We start from the raw sequence: 19,051 nt of genomic DNA, 5'->3' as shown, positions 1-19,051 counted from the left end.
TCCTGCCCAAGTTACTATAAAGTACTATTATAAGGAATTAACCTAATAAGAGTGATTTGAGGAACCTGGATAAAGTAGCTAGGTTTCTCTTACAAGTGTAGCTAAGAGACCTGTACCTTTAGATCAGATGTAGAGTCCCTGGTTTGAAAGCAGAAGAGTACAGGCTCAAATCCTGAGGTCAGCAAGTGGAAAAAATAGCTGGGGATTCTGTGGAGCACAGTGAATGTGGAGCAGTCACACCAAGGGGAGGGTGACCCAAATCAAACTGCCTTATTTCAGCCAGTTGTGAACATTCACTGTTGTAAACTTTGTGTCTCAGGATAACACTGGGGAACACAATTTTCGTTGAGTTAGATCTGACACGTGTTTTTGACTAACTTTTGGCATCTGAATCCAAAAATGACCGCAGTTTTTCTCTATCACATCAACTTTTTAAGGTACAAGATACCCTCCCTTTGTCCCAAAACTCATACAAGATGTACATACAAAGGAAATAAAAGAAAACATTACCTGAATATGCTGTTTATTTAGAGTTATTTTATTCACACAAAGGCTATATATTGTTACTATAAGTCAAATTGTGTACAAGTAGTAAAGTTCTGCTACCAAGTATACATATTAAGGTAAACATTTACACTTCTAGCTTTTCCGGCAGTATTCAATCTGTGGACAATCTCGCCTGATGCTCCAACAATAGTCAGCCATCATATGTACACCATATGATACCGTGCCTCCATGACCTTCAAATCTTGGTGGAATTGTTCACCTTGCTCATCACTGACTGCACCAAGGTTTTTCAGGAAGGCAGCAAGATGGCTATGCAGAAAATGCACCTTGATGCCATGTTGCAACGAAGCATTTTGAAGCTCTCCAAGAGTTTCTGGACAATTTTGGTGTAATTCTGTGCTCATGTATTTCCAAGAAAGTCCTTGACAAGGTTTTTGAATGACAACCAAGCATTCTTTTGGAGTTCTGACATTGTCCCGATGAAATGTTCATCTTTAATGAGCTGCCGAATCTGTGGACCGTCAAACACACCAGCCTTTATCTTTTCAAACGACAGGCTAGGAAATGTCAAAATGAGATACTTGAAACAGCCTCCTTCAGTTGGCAAAGCTTTATCAAATTGCTTCATGAGGCCTAAGTTAGGCTGTAGAGAAAACACTTGACGTGATAGAAGAAAACTAACTGCAGTTTTGAAATCTGCATGCCTATTTAAGTCTAAAACAGCTGAAAAATCGAACTCAACAGGAATTATGTTAAAAAGTGTTTCCCATTATACTGTTTTTATAACATACATATGTTTGGAAATGAATTTCTTGAATCTGAAAATAGAACACAAAAAGACTATAACATAATTCTGTATTATTGATCCTGACATCTTCAATTTTGATCACCCTTTTCACTACCAGTTTAGGACAGTCCTGGCTTTACCTCATGGCATGTATAGACCTGCAGTCCTACTTTTCTTAAGTAATTCTGCCTTGTACGTCTATCGTACAAATCCAGGGCTAGTTCAGCCTGCCCTTGCTGACCTGATTCCATATAAAAATCTTAAGAACTAGCCCAGCCTACCAAACCGTACCAGAGTCTGGTGAGAATCCAGTTTGGAATAGATATGATCCAGCTCTGATCTGACTCTCATGTTTATGAGGGTGAAGGTTCAAATATTGATCTACCTCCACCCCAGAAATATTATCCCTTTGTGCAAAAATTGTTGTGCATCTCATTTCAGGACACCCTGTGAGGAAGAGGTATGGAATGTATTTATTTTAGTAGGACTAGATGGCAAGAGGCTAGAGTGAAACGGTCAGGTATACTGTGGGTGAAATTGTCTGAAAATTAAATGGGGCCATTGTCAGGAATTTTAAAGCCTCAGTCCTGTGTGCTTAAATGGGTACCTCCCTGAAGTCAGAGCCCCAAAAATTGAGTGAAAATAATTGATATCTAGAAACTGTCTTTTTATTCTTTAAAAGAAAGGTGTAGCCTCTGTATACTGTTCAGATGTACACAGGACAGGAAATCATATCTATCCTTTATCCATTTAAAAATATTACTCTATTCTGTATTTTGAATTTATTCAGAAAGGTTCCCTGGGAATTCACCTGGATGTAGCTGTGTCGTTAAGAATCACAAAAGATACCCACATTCTGGTGTCTAATTGGTCCGTGCTATTGCTATGATGTCATTCATGACATAGGCAGCAAAGACCAGTCATATCCAGTGTGAGTAATGTAGCTCATAACTGTTACCAGAATGGTTTCTTGCAGGCCTGCAGTGGAGTAGTCTAAAGCATTTTTTCAAAACAATGTCTTAATAGTAATATTTATGTTTATTTTTTATTAAAATGCTGACCATGAACTTTTCAATTAATCAGCATTGGATACTGTTTTGTTTTAAATATTGAGGGCCCAATATTCAGTGACCCACCAAGTTATCTGACTAAAGTTAACTTGATAACTTGTACCAGTTATTCAATGGAATAAACACCTCATTGAATATCCCCAAATAAAGTTATCCGGCTAACTTTAGCTGGAGATCAACCATCTTTTGAATATGGCCGGTTAGGTTTGAAATGTGGCCGGATAACTTACCTCTTAACTGGATACTGGATACTGTATAGTCAAAAAAAAAAAATCAAGTAGCAGTGAGGATTTAAAAAAATCATAATCCATGTGGGCCTCCTGACCTGATTTTGAGCCCCTCCCCCCCCCCCCCCTCCACTGAATATATAAAAATGTCCTCTGCTGGCTAAGCTCCCCCTTCCAAACCCCTACTATAGGTAATTTAGAAATGAAAGTGTTAAATTTTGCGCTGGTCTCCTCCTCTACCCACCCCCTTACGTCAAATAAGATCCCCTTTTAAGGCTCAGGGATAGGCCACTGCTGCACTGTCTTCATAACCTTACATTTTTCCAGGATTTCACCTCTTTCTTTTTGCTGATGGAGAAGAAGAGGAAAGCTGAAGTTCAGGTGCTTGCTTCTGACTCATTTCCAGCCAGGAAGCAAGCTGTTTATAGTCTCGTGCATGTCGGCACTAGAGTCTGGGTTAATGCGTCTTCCTGCCAGAAGAGTGGAGAGGGCCTCTCTTCGGCCTGAGGTTGAGGTGTCACTTAGCTGCACCGAACAGAAGAATCCCCTGTTAACAGGAAGAAGCAGTTTGGCTGGTGGGGGAGAGTCATCATAGGATAATTTCCTTGGTTAGACCTCCCTATTTGCAGCCTCTACTTTGCTGGCCACAGAAGCACCAGAGATGTTGGCATCTGCTGTCTAGAGGCTTGGTGTGGGGTTGGATGAATGGAGAGGTCCTACTGCAGAGCGAGCGTTACTGCCAGAAGGAGTAAAAAGTAATGATTCGACACATAGCAGCGTGGGCTTGTAGCAGATTCCAGGACTTTTCCCTAGCGCTGGAGTCTATAGTTCAGTTAAGCCTGAAGTTACCACACTTGAGACTATTTGGAACACCATCGCAGTTTGGAAAAGACTGTGAGTACAAGAACTGAGAGCATGGAATCTTCCCTTAGAGAATACAAAGAGCAAGTTACTCAATTAGACAACATCAGTCTCTCTCCCTAGTAGTTTTTGGAGGAGCAATTAACAGAGGTGCAGAAGGTAGAATACTATCTTTATGTGAGCTAATTTGGGAGTACAGCAAAATGTTGGAAATTTGGGAGTACAGCAAATGTTGGAAAACAGATTGAAAGCGTTGAATTTAAGACTCCTCAGCTTCCCTTAGGTTCCTATGATTAGCCTGAGTGAGGTGTTCAAAAGATATTTGAGGGAGAACTTGGGGAGTCCTTGCACTGAATGCTTTTCAGTTCCAAATCAAGAACAAAAGACGGTTTGAAATTGACTGCATCTCTGAAACTCTCAGGATGAAGGAGTTACATGTGCTACTCGGTTAGTCTTTTTTGGTTTGGCTTTTCTTCAGATCTAGATTTCTGGGTCAGTTGGGACGTTTCCTGATTTATGTAGGTTGCCGCAGAGTAGGAGGAAGGAGATTCTACAGATGGGAGGTGATTGCATTGGGTGGTGAATTTTTTCTTTGACACCCTTGTAAATATATCTTAAAGTTAGCTAATGCGCCTTATGTTTTTTTGTTTTTGACCCATAGCATCCTGGAAATTTTCTTTATGCTAGAGTTACTATGCAAGCTAGTAGTAATTGATAGAAGGTTGGTGTAAGGAATAGCTGTCCTATCTGTGATTTTATTTTCAGATGTTTTTATTAGAATAATACAAACAAAACAATAACAGGATGGCACACAAAAAGTAGGACAGTGTAATGAACAGAGGAAATATATCAAAAGAGTGGAGCCCAGACCTTTTTAAAACATTGTAAATGACGTAATCATTCTTTTCTTATGTTTCTTATGTTTCTTATTCCGCCACTGCATTCTCATATTTGTAAAATTGAGATACTGCATTCCACCATAATTGCATAGGCAATACAGTATTATCTTTCCAATGTGACATTAGCAAGTGTAAGGCCACTAATATCAAATAGGGCACTCTCACTTTTGGAGAGTGGGTGAGATAGCACTGTAGACCTCTATATAACTAGCGGGAAGGTAGGGCATCTCAAATAGGGAGTATAGTTCCACACAGAGATGCACAAGGTATGCAAATTTCTACAATAAAACAGTAAATATGAAGAGGTTCCTTTTGCTAACTTGCAGGATCAACAAAGACTATCTTTCACTCCAGAGAGCTTATTAACCTTCAACTCAATGTGCTATAAAAAAAGGGACTATGGGATGGAGGCAGACGAGATCTTAAAGGACATCTTACAAAAAGAAGCACATTTTTGTTCATCCAATCGCATAGAAAGCTTTTTCCCAAACTCACTCTGTTCCCCGACAATGCTTGGGAGATTTGTCTCTCATCAATTTGTAAAAATTATCCGCCGGCTTAGTAGATGCCCAAACCACCTCACATATGTTAGAAAGCTTAAGGTCCTTCTCTAGTTCTGATGGTTTGACTCCATAAGATACAATGGGTTCACTGAAGCCCATCAAGAACTATCATGGTCTGGAATAAGAGAGAGAGCTGCTGAAGAGCCCTGAATGATAAAAACTTAAAACATAATCACCAGTCCCAAATTCCAAATGCCAGAGTCCTGCCAATGTACCCAGTTAATTACCAGTTTGTTGATCCTGAAAGCTGGATTAAGCCAAAGGAGCTTAGATCGGGAAAAACAATCAGTAATTTCTAGTCTCTGGCCAAACTTTTGAATTGCCTCAGTTGTAGCCTGCACTACTAACAAATGGCACATCTGCACAGAGAGAGATATGAAAGGTAAGGAAGAAGCAGGAAGTGAGGCAGTCAAAATGTTCCTCAACGCAGTCCAAACCAGGGACTCCTGAGTCGCCTCATCAAACAGCCAGCGTATGCCCTGATGCTAAAGGAAAGCGACATGCTAAAATTTCACGGCAGGAAAATATTTTCTATCCTGATCTTTGGGAATTTCATTTTCCAGAGGGCTATTGTCTGGAGGTTTTGCTTCCACGGAAAACTAGTCATGTTCTTTTCTAAACGACAGTATACAGACTGGTTCAGCGGTAAAAGGAGCATATTAAATACATAATGCAACTTTGGAGCAATTACCATTTTAATGGCCTCCAAGTGGCCCCACCAAGAAGGATAAAGAGGAGACCAATGAGAAGTCAACTCTGAAACTATTGACTGCATATATGATACCTTCAGTTCAATCATTTCAGTAACATCACGGTCTAGCCAGACTCCCAGGTGTTTGAATCCAGAACCTGCCTGTTTAAAAGGAAAGGAGTCAACATTAGAAGGAAAAGTGTCTTTGGTAAGCAGTGGCACCTCTAATTTGGACCAGTTGATTTTGTAGCCAGATATCTTTGAATATGCCTCAATAACTTCCAGTAGGCTAGAGATAGATTGCACCTCATCATCAACCGCATATATTGCAAGTTTGCCTGCCACATGTCGATATTTTACTCCCAACATCTAGGGTCCTAACGAATGTCTATAGCCAAAGGCTCCAAAGCAATATTAAATAATAACGGCGACAACGGGCATCCCTGCTGCGTCTCTCTATGTAAGGCAAAATAAGCAGAAAAGATATTATTCACAAAAAGTCTCACCCTCAGTGTAGTATAAAGGAGGTTCACCATTTTAATGCAAGAGGCTCTAAAACCAAACCATTCCATCACTAAAGCTTGATATTTCCATGCGACCCTTTCGAAAGCCATTTCAGCATCTAAGGATAGGGCTACCATAGGAAGAGGCTTGTCAGAAACCACAGACAGAATATCATGAAACAATCTAGAATTTTCAGAGGCAATTCGGCCCCTGTCTATGATATTTAAATTCTCACTATGTTGGGTGAAATGTCTTTCCCTTAGTCCTTTTCCTGATTTGCAGGCCGATACAGTAAAGTCCGCGGAAGAGCGGACGAACGGCCACTCGCCAGTGCGCGCGATTCAGTATTTAAATTAGGCCCGGTGGTAAAAACGGGCAAAAGGAGGCGCTAGGGGCACTAGCTCGTCCCTAGCGCCTCCTTTTTGACAGGAGCGGCGGCTGTCAGCGGGTTTGACAGCCGACGCTCAATTTTGCCGGCGTCGGTTCTTGAGCCCGCTGACAGCCACGGGCTCGGAAACCGGACGCCGGCAAAATTGAGCGTCCGGTTTTCGACCCGACAGCTGCGGGCCGAATTCAATTTTTTTTTTTTTTTTTTGCTTTTCGAAACTTTCGGGACCTCCGACTTAATATCGCCATGATATTAAGTCGGGTGCACAGAAAAGCAGTTTTTACTGCTTTTCTGTGCACTTTCCCGGTGCCCGAAGAAATTAGCACCTACCTTTGAGTAGGCGCTAATTTCTTAAAGTAAAATGTGCGGCTTGGCTGCACATTTTACTTAGTGAATCGCGCGGGCATACCTAATAGGGCTATCAACATGCATTTGCATGTTGAGGGTGCTATTAGGTTCGGCAGATTGGACGCACGTTTTCCGCCCCTTACTGAATAAGGGGTAAGGGAAAACGCGCGTCCAGTGGTAGGTTAACAGTGCGCTCCATCGGAGCTCCATCGGAGCGCACTGTACTGTATCGGCCTGAATGTGATTTTCTTTCTGTCTTTTCTTGATGATTGTGTTAGCTCCTCTTTTTTCTTTGGATCATCCACCCCTGCCTAGGGGGCACATGGTAGAAGAGTGGCATGTGTATTGTGCTTGCCTTTCTCTAATCAGTGATGTTTTGTTATGATTTACTGTCTGATTGCTAACACCTTATGTTCTGGCAAATATGCTTTGTAACTTATTTGTTAAAAATGTATACATAAATAGTTAAATGAATAAGGCCCCCTCCTCTACTTCCCTCCCCTCCCACCCCAACCCTGCCTCTCCCATCTACCCACTCAGTAACTGTGTGAACCCTGAGGCCCCCATTTCACAGCGCCCAGGCCTGGAAACAGGGGGGATGGGGGGGAGGGAGTGGATGGAACTTTATTTGAAGCTAGATTTACCAGGGAGGGGAGTGGGAGGCCGATACAGAAAAAACCTGTTTACTTTTAAACTATTTGGGGGAGGTAGGTGTTGGCTGGCAGGGGACTTTTTTATATTCAGTGGGAAGGATGCTTGGAATCGGGCCAGGAAGTCCGCAGGCAGCATTTTCTTATTTTAAGCAAACAGTGCCACCTAACTGGATATCTTTTGACGATATTATTTTGACTGCCAGAAACCAGATCTTGTATTTTTTTATTTTCACAAATGTAAACTTAACTGAAGTAAAACTCTTTGCTATTACCTCTCAAAGATCTCCCTTTTACCAAGTACGTTTAACCACCCTTTTTTTTTTTTTACTAGGAATCAGAAACTTCGCCTTCGAGCAGGAATGGTGAACTCTGATTCTTGAGCACTGTGCTAAAAATAATTCTGTTTTTCAAGATAACCTAATTATGTAACTTAATCTATTTTTATGCATTGCTACCAGTACTGCAGTTTAGTGATTCTTCTCATTAGTGTTACAGCCATAACCTTTTCTGTTGTCAAAATATTCCATCATTTTACCATCAGTAAAAATTCCCTTTTTTTTAAGATAGTAAAATCTATCACCCCTTGAAATTGCAGAATGCCCCTTTGTTTGTTCGTTGTAATGTCATTAAAAAGCAAGCATGTATTCAGCATCATAATTCATTTGCTTAAACATGAATTGTTTTTATTTTAGGTCTTCCTGAATCAGTGAACTTCTTTTTCACAGGTATGAAAATTCTAATATATTTGTATGTATTGTGAAGCTGCTGGGTCCAAGCTGAGTCATCATCACTACACAGGCTTGACTTTCTTCTCTGAGTCTCTTCTGCAGGACATAAAATTGTTTTATGGATAGCCTTTGGTTACAGTTGCCAACTTCCTTGCTCCTCATCCCTATGCCCTAGCAGTCTAGTCTATAAAGCAAACAAACTCATGTCCTTGAAAAATGTTACAAGGAAACTGAGGCACAATCTCATCTCTTCTCCACAGCAATTATACTAGCAAATGCAGGCCCATGTCCTGGCTTGTGGCTCTGGTGGAAAAATAACATTAGGAAAAATGCCAAGGAAAATGCTTCTATTACAGTCCTCTCCTGTGAAACACATTTAGGTGTTAATCCTTAATGCAAATAGTCCTCATGCACCTCATCTTCCCTTAGTCACTCTCCATATCTGAGACTTCATAGGTGGCTGCCTCCTCAGCTTCCATTGTTTCTGGCTTTATATCATCAAGTACTTCACTTCCTGCCTCATGTAGGGCTTTGGAATCTCCTTCTTCCTTGTCCCCAGAGTGTCTATCCTCAAAGTTCCCTCTCCGTCAGACTTCCCTAGATATTCTTGTGACTGTCATTTTCCTCAGTCTCTACCTATAGCTCTGCCTTGGGTGTATCTGTTTCTATCTACTACCGGGGCCTAACGGAACCCATATTCCATCATTGTATATAATCTGTGTGTAGAGACCTAGAATTTCAATTTAATGTTTATGAAACCATGTTGTTGGAAATATAACTGGAATGAGACCAGGAATTGATTGATATTACAAGAATTATTTTCTGATCCGTTTCATTCTTGGTTTATGGAGGGTTTTGGTATGTTGGATGGGCCAGCAAAGATTAGGTCATCCTTCTGCGCTATGGTTCAGATATACATAATGCACTGATTGAAAAATGGTGAACTGCCTCCAGTTAGAAAGGATGTAAACTTAACCGGGCAGTTGGCACCCCTAGTTTACTGATGTTTGCTTTGTTCTCACACATCCATCTGGCAGCAAACTCTACACCTGGGGAAATTCTGTGCAAAACAAATTACAAATTCTGCGCACAATGTCTTAAAATTCTGCAAAATTCTGAGGGTTTTATTTGTTCAGTCAGTATAATAACTATCTGAGGAGTAATTTATAATGCAATACAGAAAAAAGTTAGTACTCAAAGATGTAGATTTTTTAAATTTATTTTTTTTTTGCAGAATTTTCCCATCACAAGGCCTGGCCCCTCCAGATTGTGCTCATCCTCCACCAGGCTCAATGATCTTCCCAGCTCTCTCTCTCCCTTGAACCTCCTTCCCCATTTTTTGATCTCTCCCCACTAATCAATCCCCCAGTTTGCTCACTATTTATTTATTTTATTTATGGTGTGCAGTCATGGCGGTTTACAATATTTAAAATACAAATTTTACAAATTTTAAAACATTCATATCAACACAAAATAGACAGTGTAATAATATTCCCTCCATATTTCTCATTCAGGCAAATTTCATAACTTCAGCTTTGGTTTTAATGATCTCTACCCTTAGTCAACCCAAGTTCTTGTCCTCAAATGCTCATTTGAATAGCCAGGTCTTTAGATCTTTTTTAGATATCTTGAAATTGCTCTGCACTTGTAGTTCAATAGGCAAAGTGTTCCATAATTGGGGTCCTGCTATAGAAATGGCCCTTTCTCTCATTTTGTTTACATGGGCCCTTTGTATTGATGGTACACTTAATAAGCCTTTATTGGCAGATCTAAGGTTGCATTGCGGCATAAGAAAGTGTAGTTTCGCACTCAACCAGTCAGATTCCTTAATGTTTACGATTTTATGAATTATACATAGAATATTGTATTGCACTCCAAATGTTACCGGCAACCAATATAACGACATCAGTAATGGAGTAATAGGATCGGGGTTTCTGTTTCCAGAGAGAACTCTTGCAGTAGCATTTTGAAGCACTTGCAACAATCTTACTGTGCTAGCTGGGAAACAGGGTTGAAACTATCAATGTTTGTAGGGCAGTATGGAGGTCATCATAATTTAGTAAAGGTTTTAATTGTCGCAACAGATGTAATTAGTTATACCTATCTTTGATTTTGTTATTAATATGCTTTTTTTTATAGTTAACTTACTATCAATTATGTTTATCAATTACTATTTCCCCCTCCCCCAGAGTTGATTCCCCCATCCCTTTCCCCACACCTGCTTTTTCTCTGTTCCACGAAGCTCAATCCACATCCCCCCATTCTCTCTCTTCCACCACCCACAGGGAGACTCCCAGCTCTCTCTCTTTGCCCTCCAGAATTCGGGTTCTCTCCCTCCCAGGCTTGACTCCCCTCCCCAACTCCTTTTATGCTCCCTTCAGCAAGACTCCCAGCTTTCTCTCTGTCCCCCCCCACAAGGCTTGAAGCCCTCCCCTGCTCTCTCTTTCTCTGCTCTTCTCCAATCCTCTCTCCTCTCCCCTGCAACAACCCAAGCTTTCCCTCTGTCTGCACTTCCACTCTCCGCTTTAGGAAGCCCCCACTAGCTTTCTCTCCATCTAACACCCCACCCCGCTGCTTCAGTGAGACCCCTTAGTTTTCCTTGTCTGCCACTTCCTATTTAGCAAGACCCCCTTTTCCCAAGCTTACTGTCTGCCTCTTTCATTCAGACTCCACCGGACCATTTTTGCTCCCTGTTTTGTTTGGGTCACGCAGGCCAAGGCCAGCGCTGATGACTCATCCCTTCCAGCCTGCGTGGGCCAGTGCCAACTTTCAACTCTTTTCTGGTGTATGTAGACCGGCCTGCCATTGCTCCTTTCGCACATCCAGCTGCCACCAATTCTATTCTTTCCTCTTTTCTGGCTCACGCAAGTTTCCACTGCTGTTTCCTGGTCCCCTTGCTTAATTCTTTGGGGCAAATTCAGAATTCTTCATAGGAGGGGAATTCTGCACAACTATGCAACATGGCATTCTTCCAGGATTAACTAAGTTCTCCAGGGTCCCCTTGCTGCCATGATTGAACATTGGCTGTCCACATTTTTTCATGCTGCATGATAAAGATGCTCAGGTTTGCTTTTGGCATATTCAGCTATGTCCAAAGGAGATTTATTTCTCTGTTTGATTTTTTGGACATTTTTACAATATATTGGCCATAATAATCCAGCTTAGATAAAAGATGTGATATCCATCTGATCTGCTGTCATTATATTTATCAAGGAAGTAAAATAAAATAAAAAAACCACACTGGTCAGAGTACAATGAAATCTGAGTTATTCTGTTAATAGGCTTTGCTGTTATCATCTTAAAAATAACTAGGAGAGTCCCATATACAACAGTTTGTAGAGAGGTACCTTTTACTTTGGCATTATATTTGCCTTATAAGCTGTTTTTACAGCATTTCTGTTCTAAGGTTGTAAAGCCCCTTCTTAAGGGGAAGAATTGTTGTCTAGTACAGTCATTCTCAGACCCAGCCTAGAAGAAGCGCTAACCAGTCTGGTTTTCGGGATAACCACCAGTGCTAGGTTAAGGCTATAGTGATCTTTTTGACTGCATTGGACCCTGCAGTTCCTGGAGACTCCAAGCGGGCTGGCTGAGAGCAGTGGCAAGGAATAGCTCCCAACGCTCCCTCTGTAGTTTCTGCCTGTGTTGCTGTTCTGCTTCTATTTCTGCCCTGCCAGGGACAATCCCGTCAATTTGGAGGAAACATAAAACAAAGAGCATGTGAAGAAGTATAGAGCAGCCATTTGCTAGGCAAAAAAGGTCTACTCTGTATGAACCATTTGAGTAAACTGTTTGAACTAGTTAAGAAGCTATCCAAATGTGTTTCTCGGACCACTTTTACTTTCAAGGGAGGCCACACAGCAGAACTCTTTGCCAAATTCTTCATGGATAAGATCCTAGTGATACATTCCTTCTTTAACAACTCTCACTTCTTCACACCTTCCTTAATAACCTCATCCTCTCTATCCATAGAAACATCTCAACTCTCTCCAGACAACACCATGCTAGCTGACTTCAGAACCATCATCCCTAAAGAGATGGAAAATATCATCCAGATATTTAACCTGTCCTTCAGCCCACTGGATCCAATTCCCCCAGGGTTCATTTGCAATCTTAAGCAAGAACTAGCCCCATGGCTTTTCAATTTAATGAATGGTATCCTATTGCAAGGCTTGATTCCTGACACGCTTAAGGAAGCAGTAATCATTATCAAACCAAACCTGAAGAAACCAAACTGACCCCCAAATAATCGATAACTACCACCCAGTCTCCAACTTCCCATTCTGATCTAAACTAATTGAAAAGGTAGTCTACTTCCAGCTACTTGACTTTTTGGAAGACAGGAACATCTTGCACCTTCACTAGTCTGGTTTAGGAAAGTTCATGGCACTGAATCTGTCCTACTTGACTTAACTAATGGAATCCATCTAAATGCAGATCAAAGTGGTGAGTCCATCTTAGAGTTACTGCACCTTCCTACAGCCTTTGACACGGTTGACTGCAGCCTCTTGATTCAGTGCCTAGAGAATATCGACATCAAAGGTAATGCCCTTAGGCGGTTCCAATCTTTTCTGTCCAACAGAATTTGTCATGTGGGCCAACAAACAGTCCACTTCTAAAAACCTCGTTTGTGAAGTACCTGAGAGTTCTGTTTTTTCCCCAATTCTTTTTAACACCTATATCTGTTCTGCAAGCTGATACTGCCATTTATCATCGAATGTCACCTGTATGCATATTACGTAATAAACCAACAATGAATAGCACTAAATAATGTTTAGAGGGATTTAACTAGAATGACATTAGAACAAATAACAATATTACCTCTTCTCTAGAACGAAAATGTTTTAGAATATTTTGGAAGCTTTCACCAAAATTATACTAGATCTACTTGAAGATCTCAATCAGTAATTTTGTCTATATGTTGACCTATTTTTCAAAAAACCTGTTCTGCAAAAAATATTTTTTAGGATAGTAGGAACATTTCATATATATTGTTTCAAAAACACCATCCAGGTGTTATTTCATAATTTTAATCATTAATGTTCCTTCCTCCATCCATTTTGTTTTTTAAGTGTGAATAAGTGAATTGTGTGTTGAACTTATTGCAAAAAAAGGGTTTTTTTTTACCAAAGGCGTTAAATATCCAAAGTGCTTGTTGAGCTTCTCAATAGATATCTGTCAGTGATCACGTACTAATGACTAAATGACATAGTTTAGTCTCAACTTTTTCAATTAGAAGCAATATTGAACCTTAAAGTCTCAGTTCTTTTCATTAGAAACAATGTTGAACATTATCACAATTATCTGTTCTCAACTTATCTGCTTCATGTTGAAAAGTCCAAAGATCTTGCCGGTAAACAAACTCTCAACTTATCTGCTTCGTGTTGAAGAGCCCAACGAGGCCTCGTTTCAAACCCCGAAAGGTTTTTTCTCAAGGGACGTAATGTATGTTATCGATCAGTCGGTATGTTTATCAAAATAAAATGAATCTGAATATACTCCTTGGAGTTATCTCTCTTCTCTGTTCCAGCCGACTATCCAAGTCTTGCGCCACACAGAAATAATCAATCTTCAGCTTTTTGAAGCGAGACACGCTCTGTTATAGCCTTCACTGTGCTTTGTGAATATACTCCTTGGAGTTATCTCCCTTCTCTGTACCAGCCGACTATCCAAGTCTTGCGCCACACAGATAGACATATAGATAAAATTACTGATTGAGATCTTCAAGTAGATCTAGTATAATTTTGGTGAAAGGTTCCAAAATATTCTAAAACATTTTCGTTCTTGAGAAGACCTGTATGCATATGACATTCAGCTTTGCACTAAGCTCTGATCTGACCAGTCCTCTCTCATTGCCAATCTCAACAGCTGTCTGACCGCAGTAGTACAGTGGCTCATCGACCATAAATTCAAACTTAAACCCTCTAAATCTAAAACTCTTCTGGTTAGGGCAACGAGTCACCCCCTACAGTCCATTCCCTCCCTATCAGGCCCCCCCCCCCCCAGCTTAAAGACTCTGTACAAAGCTTAGGGATCCAACTTCATCCTAATCTTACTATTGAAGTCCATATCTCTAAAGTATTGAGAGAATCCTTTTCGAACCTCCTGCAGATCCAGCTACTATCCGACTACTTCAATCAGCACAGTTTTGCATTGATTATCCAGGCACTAATCACTAGTCATTTAGATTACAGTAATTCTCTTCTGAATGGTATCTCTCAGACCTGCTTAAGACAACTACAACTCGTGTAAAACATGGTGGCCAGAATCTTGGTAGGAGCCAAACCGGTAGACCACATAATACCCATCTTCTACAGCAACCTTTGTCAACCTTTTTACCATGGAGGAACTCTTGAAATAATTTTCAGGTCTCAGGGTACCCCTGCATAAGAATTTTTATCTCTACAGCTCATGGTATATTAGCGTGATCAGTAAGTTGCAGATATATTAATCTGATAAAAATCGTCAATGCTCTTTTGCGTAGGGAAGGAGATTTTGCTGCAGATCTGCTTATTTTAGCCACTCATTAGCCTCCTCTTTTTGTTTAGTTCCCCCTCCATAAATTTTAAAACCTTGGTCTCTTTTATAGGCCTAAATATGCATAAAAAGTTAGTTTTTCAAATCTAAAAATAAAGAATGAAATGTACTACTTTAATGTGAAACCTGTGCTTGCTTTGTTGTTGCACAAATATAGAATTCTGTGTTGAACTTGAGATAGCGCACACAGATTTCATCTTCAACTCTAATGAGACTAAGTCTGCCCTTACTCACTGATGCTTGTTAAACAAGAAAAAAGCTTGCTCACACGCGGAAGAAGTTGAGAACTGCAGCAAAATGTTCATTGCTTTCCTGTGAATGGCAGGAGGGCACGCAAAGCTCAAAAAATGATGCTTTTTTTTTTTTTTAATCAGGATCTCTCGTGGAACCCCTTGTTACCTCTCGAGGGAACACCAGGGCTCCACCGAATCCTGATTAAGAAAGGTGGATCCACAGACTGTACTGGCTACCAGTTGAAACCAGGGTTAAATTCAAAACCCTCTGCTTAGTCTTCAGATATGTGAAGGAACAGTGTTTCACCCAGCTCCTTGCCTTCCACACTTCGGTTAGAGAGCTCCAATCATCAAAAAAGGCTCTTCTTTCTTCCCCATCCCTGACATCTGCCAAATTGAACTGCCCAAGGCTAAGAGCCATCAGCTGCTGTGTTCCCAAGTTCTGGAATGAGGTCTTTTACCCAGCGGCCAGGAACCAAATCACCTTGCTTTCTGGGAAAAGCCAAGGCATGGAATTCAAGCAGGTTTTTGTGCAGCCAGCTCATAGGAATATTACAGTTTTTACCACACTTGGTCCTTATTCCATACAATAGCACTCAGTGTTAACTACATTTAACCACGTTGTACCCGTTTAAGTCTTAATTTCTGTAATCTGCTCTTGAGACCAAACCTGGCAAAAAGCGGAATATCAAATGTCCATAAATAAAAAAAAAACAATGCTTTCTTTGCTATGCCAACTCACTTCAGGTTTTCTATTTGTTTGGCAAAAAAGGATAAGAGGGGATGACTGACAGAGTCAAGACAGGAGTAGCCAGTTTTCATTTTATTTACCACAAAATATGGGAAGAGAGGAGGGATGGCAGAGTGAGACAGGAGGAGCTAGGTGTGGGATGTAATAATACATTTCTTTGCCACAAAATGTGTGTGTGGGGGGGATGAGATGATAACCTTCCAAATCTGGTGTTACAGATCTGGGCGAGAGCCCAAACGTTTCTTAAACCATTGCTGATATCCACAGTGAATATGCATGTGAAATGTTTTCTGAATGCATGATAATTGACCTCAGAGACTGAAGCTGGTCATCCCCAAACTGTAATATTGCAAGCTATTTGTTTGTTTGTATGATATGTACACCAGAAATCATATTTCTTTTGTAGTGTCTGACGGCGAACATACAACTCCAGAGATGCCATTCACCATTCACTTGCTCTCTAGCAACCAGCACCCTCCAGCATTCCAGGTCACATCTCCATTTCTGGAGGTCATCCAGGGGGGCAGAGCACCTATTGGTAAGAAATAGATAAGGAGGGTTTGTTTTTTTTTTAAATTTTAGATTAACATGACCTCTTGGAGTTTCAGTGAGATCTGCAAATGTCAATATCATTTCTGCCTACCCATATCCATTCACTGGGGAACCACTACTGCGGTATCTCATGATCAGGAGCTTCATATGAGTGTTTCTTTTTTCATTTTATTGAGCTACAGGTTACCTAGGATACTTTGATGGCAGAGGAAATGTACTTCTAACCAGGAGCGAGCCAAACAAGCTCAGCCCCTGTTTCTGTGTCCCACTGCCTTCCTCTCTCTTCCCTTACCCCACCTCTCACTTCACCTGCCCCCACCTTTCTCTCCCTGCCCCTCACCACCTCCCTTTCTCTTCCCCTGCACCTCTACCACCTTCCTCTCACTTTCCATTTCTTGCCCCCCCTCCACCACCCCCCCTGCCCTCCAGGCACCTCCTTCTCCACTTCCGCGCTAATCAGCAGCAGGAGGAGGAGAGCGGTGATACCTCAGATCATATCCACCACCTTCTTTGTCTCCTGATCTTAACTGCGACACAGAGCAGCAGTCGGACCCAGAGCTGCAAAGGTAGAGGATGCGGTCGATGATTCTCCGCTCTCCTCCTCCTGCCACAAAACAGCTGCTGCCTGCCCAATCCGTCCTGGTGTCTCCCATAGTGATTCTACAGGAAGGACCAGATTTTGTGGGGGCCATGGCCCCTATGCTTCTTCCCCCTTTTATCAGAATGTCCCATTTACCCAAAATAATATTGCACTATGTCCCACCAAAAGTGTCCTTATGCCCATTTTGTCATGTATGTCAAGCTTTAAACATGCACGACCCCATGACAAACCACAGTGTTGTGTGCAGCAATCCAGGAAGCTTGGGTTTTATGTACAGATCTCTCCTCTGATTGGGCTGGAAAGCTTTCGATCCTGAAGAGGACAGGAAAACCGCTAACTGTGGCAACTCTTGCTGGTCATAGAGTGGCACTGAAGGAAGGTCTCAGAGGATTTTTTTTTCTCCAGCCTTTGGGGGCCGGTGAGGGCGCATGTACTCTAACTTTCAGACTGGCAGATTCCATGGGCGTAGCATCCATAGTGCCCATTGGAGCTCAGGCACCACCAGCTTTAAAATGGGGTGTGCCATGCACCACCAACTTGGGAAGCTATCGCGTCTTCTCTGGCTCTTCCCCCAGAACAACAAGTGCTGCTGCCCACCACTAGCTGCAAACATGCGTAGAAAAGGTTCTGCACTCAGCACACGCTTGTAGCTCTAAGCTGCACATGTACGGTTGTGTATAACTTTTCCTACAGGTGCGTATAGCTTGCCCCTTCCCAGTGCAGGAAGACTGGCTGGGCAGTGGTGCTGCCCATCCCATCCCACCCCAGCCAGAAGTGAAGAGGTCGGCTGGGCTGTGGTAGAGCCCATCCTGCCACGGCCTGAAGTGAAGAGGAAGATAGCAGGCCCCTGGTAGTGCCCATCCCACTATGGCCCAAAGTAGAGGAGACCGTCGGGGCCATGGTGGTGCCCATCCCTCCTTGGCCGGAATTGAAGAAAAGGACAGCTGGCCGTGGCAGAGCCTATCCCGCCAAGGCCTGAAGTGAAGAGGAGGCCGTGTGTATGTGTGTGTGTGTGTGTGTGTGTGTCGGTGTGAGGGCCCATGAGTGTGTGTATATGTCTGTACAAGAACCTGAATGTATGAGAGCCTGTGTGCATGCATGTGTCTCTGTGAGATCTTGTGTGCATGTATGTGTGAGAGCCAGTGTGCATGTATGTCTATGTGAGAGGTCATGTGGGTGTGTGTGTTTAGAGACTGTGTGTATATTATGTGTCTTTGAGAGCATGTGTTCATGTGTTTGTGTGTGCGTGCCTGTGAGAGCCTGTGTCATACACAGGCACATGCACACACACACAATGTGTGTGTGGAGAAGAGAAAGCTTGTGTGTATGTGAAAGCATTGACATGAATATGAGAGAGGGAGTGTCTGAAAAAATGAATGTGTTAGTATGTGTGACAGTGTGTGTGTGAGTGAGGGAGAGAGAGAAGATAGTTTATACGGCCCTACCTTCCCTAATGCATAACAATCTCAGAGTGACCAGAAATCAAAAGATCCCAGGTACGTAGAGTAGGTGATTTTTTAATCCTTAGTAGATGTAATTATTGGGTGTAATTTGCTGTTTCTATTTTATTTAAATATATATTTTTTAATATTAGAACATTATTTAATTATTGGATATTTTATTCATTAGAGGTTTTGAAATATTTATTGGTGTTTGGGAAATAGAACCAATATTGCAAGTTTTTTTTTTAATTATTGAATATTTGTCTGATGTTTTGACATTTATTCTTTTTATTTGTATAGTTTTAATATTATGAATGATGTTTTTATATCTTCGATTTTATTGCTTGATGTTTTGAGAGGAATGATGATGTTTTAGTTTTTCCATTGTTGCAGTGTGGTTTCCAGTTCAGTTTTTGTTGGCATGTTTGTATTCTGTATTTGGTGAGAGTCTGTCTGTATTTTAAAGGTCCGGTTCTTGTGTAATTTTATTTCTTGCTGTTAAAATGATGGTACTTATCACTGTCTTTTCCGGGATTATGGTTCTCTCTTCCTTATTTCTATTTTAAACAGAAGTTTGCTCTTTATTAGTTTCACTTGAATATAGAAATTGTTTTTGAATGTTCTTGCAGGAAATATTTTTTCATTACATATTTTATTGTAACTGCTGTTAGTAGATTAGATGCTTATTTTAAGGTATTAGCTAATGTTCCCT

The 19,051-nt window shown here is 41.3% G+C and overlaps 1 protein-coding gene across 2 annotated transcripts in view; it reads left to right on the top strand.

Annotated features, from left to right (window-relative positions):
* FRAS1 (Fraser extracellular matrix complex subunit 1) overlaps nucleotides 1–19,051 on the top strand; it is an 868,026-nt gene that overhangs the window by 586,018 nt on the left and 262,957 nt on the right. For both annotated transcript variants that reach the window (XM_029600388.1, XM_029600395.1), the window contains exons 35-36: nucleotides 8,191–8,223; nucleotides 16,151–16,282. In XM_029600388.1, coding sequence (XP_029456248.1) covers nucleotides 8,191–8,223; nucleotides 16,151–16,282 — 165 coding nt within the window. The remainder of the gene's footprint in view (nucleotides 1–8,190; nucleotides 8,224–16,150; nucleotides 16,283–19,051) is intronic.

The sequence above is a fragment of the Rhinatrema bivittatum genome, chromosome 1 (assembly GCF_901001135.1).
Source record: "Rhinatrema bivittatum chromosome 1, aRhiBiv1.1, whole genome shotgun sequence".
Lineage (NCBI taxonomy): Eukaryota > Metazoa > Chordata > Amphibia > Gymnophiona > Rhinatrematidae > Rhinatrema > Rhinatrema bivittatum.
This window is presented reverse-complemented; position numbering and strand designations above follow the sequence as displayed.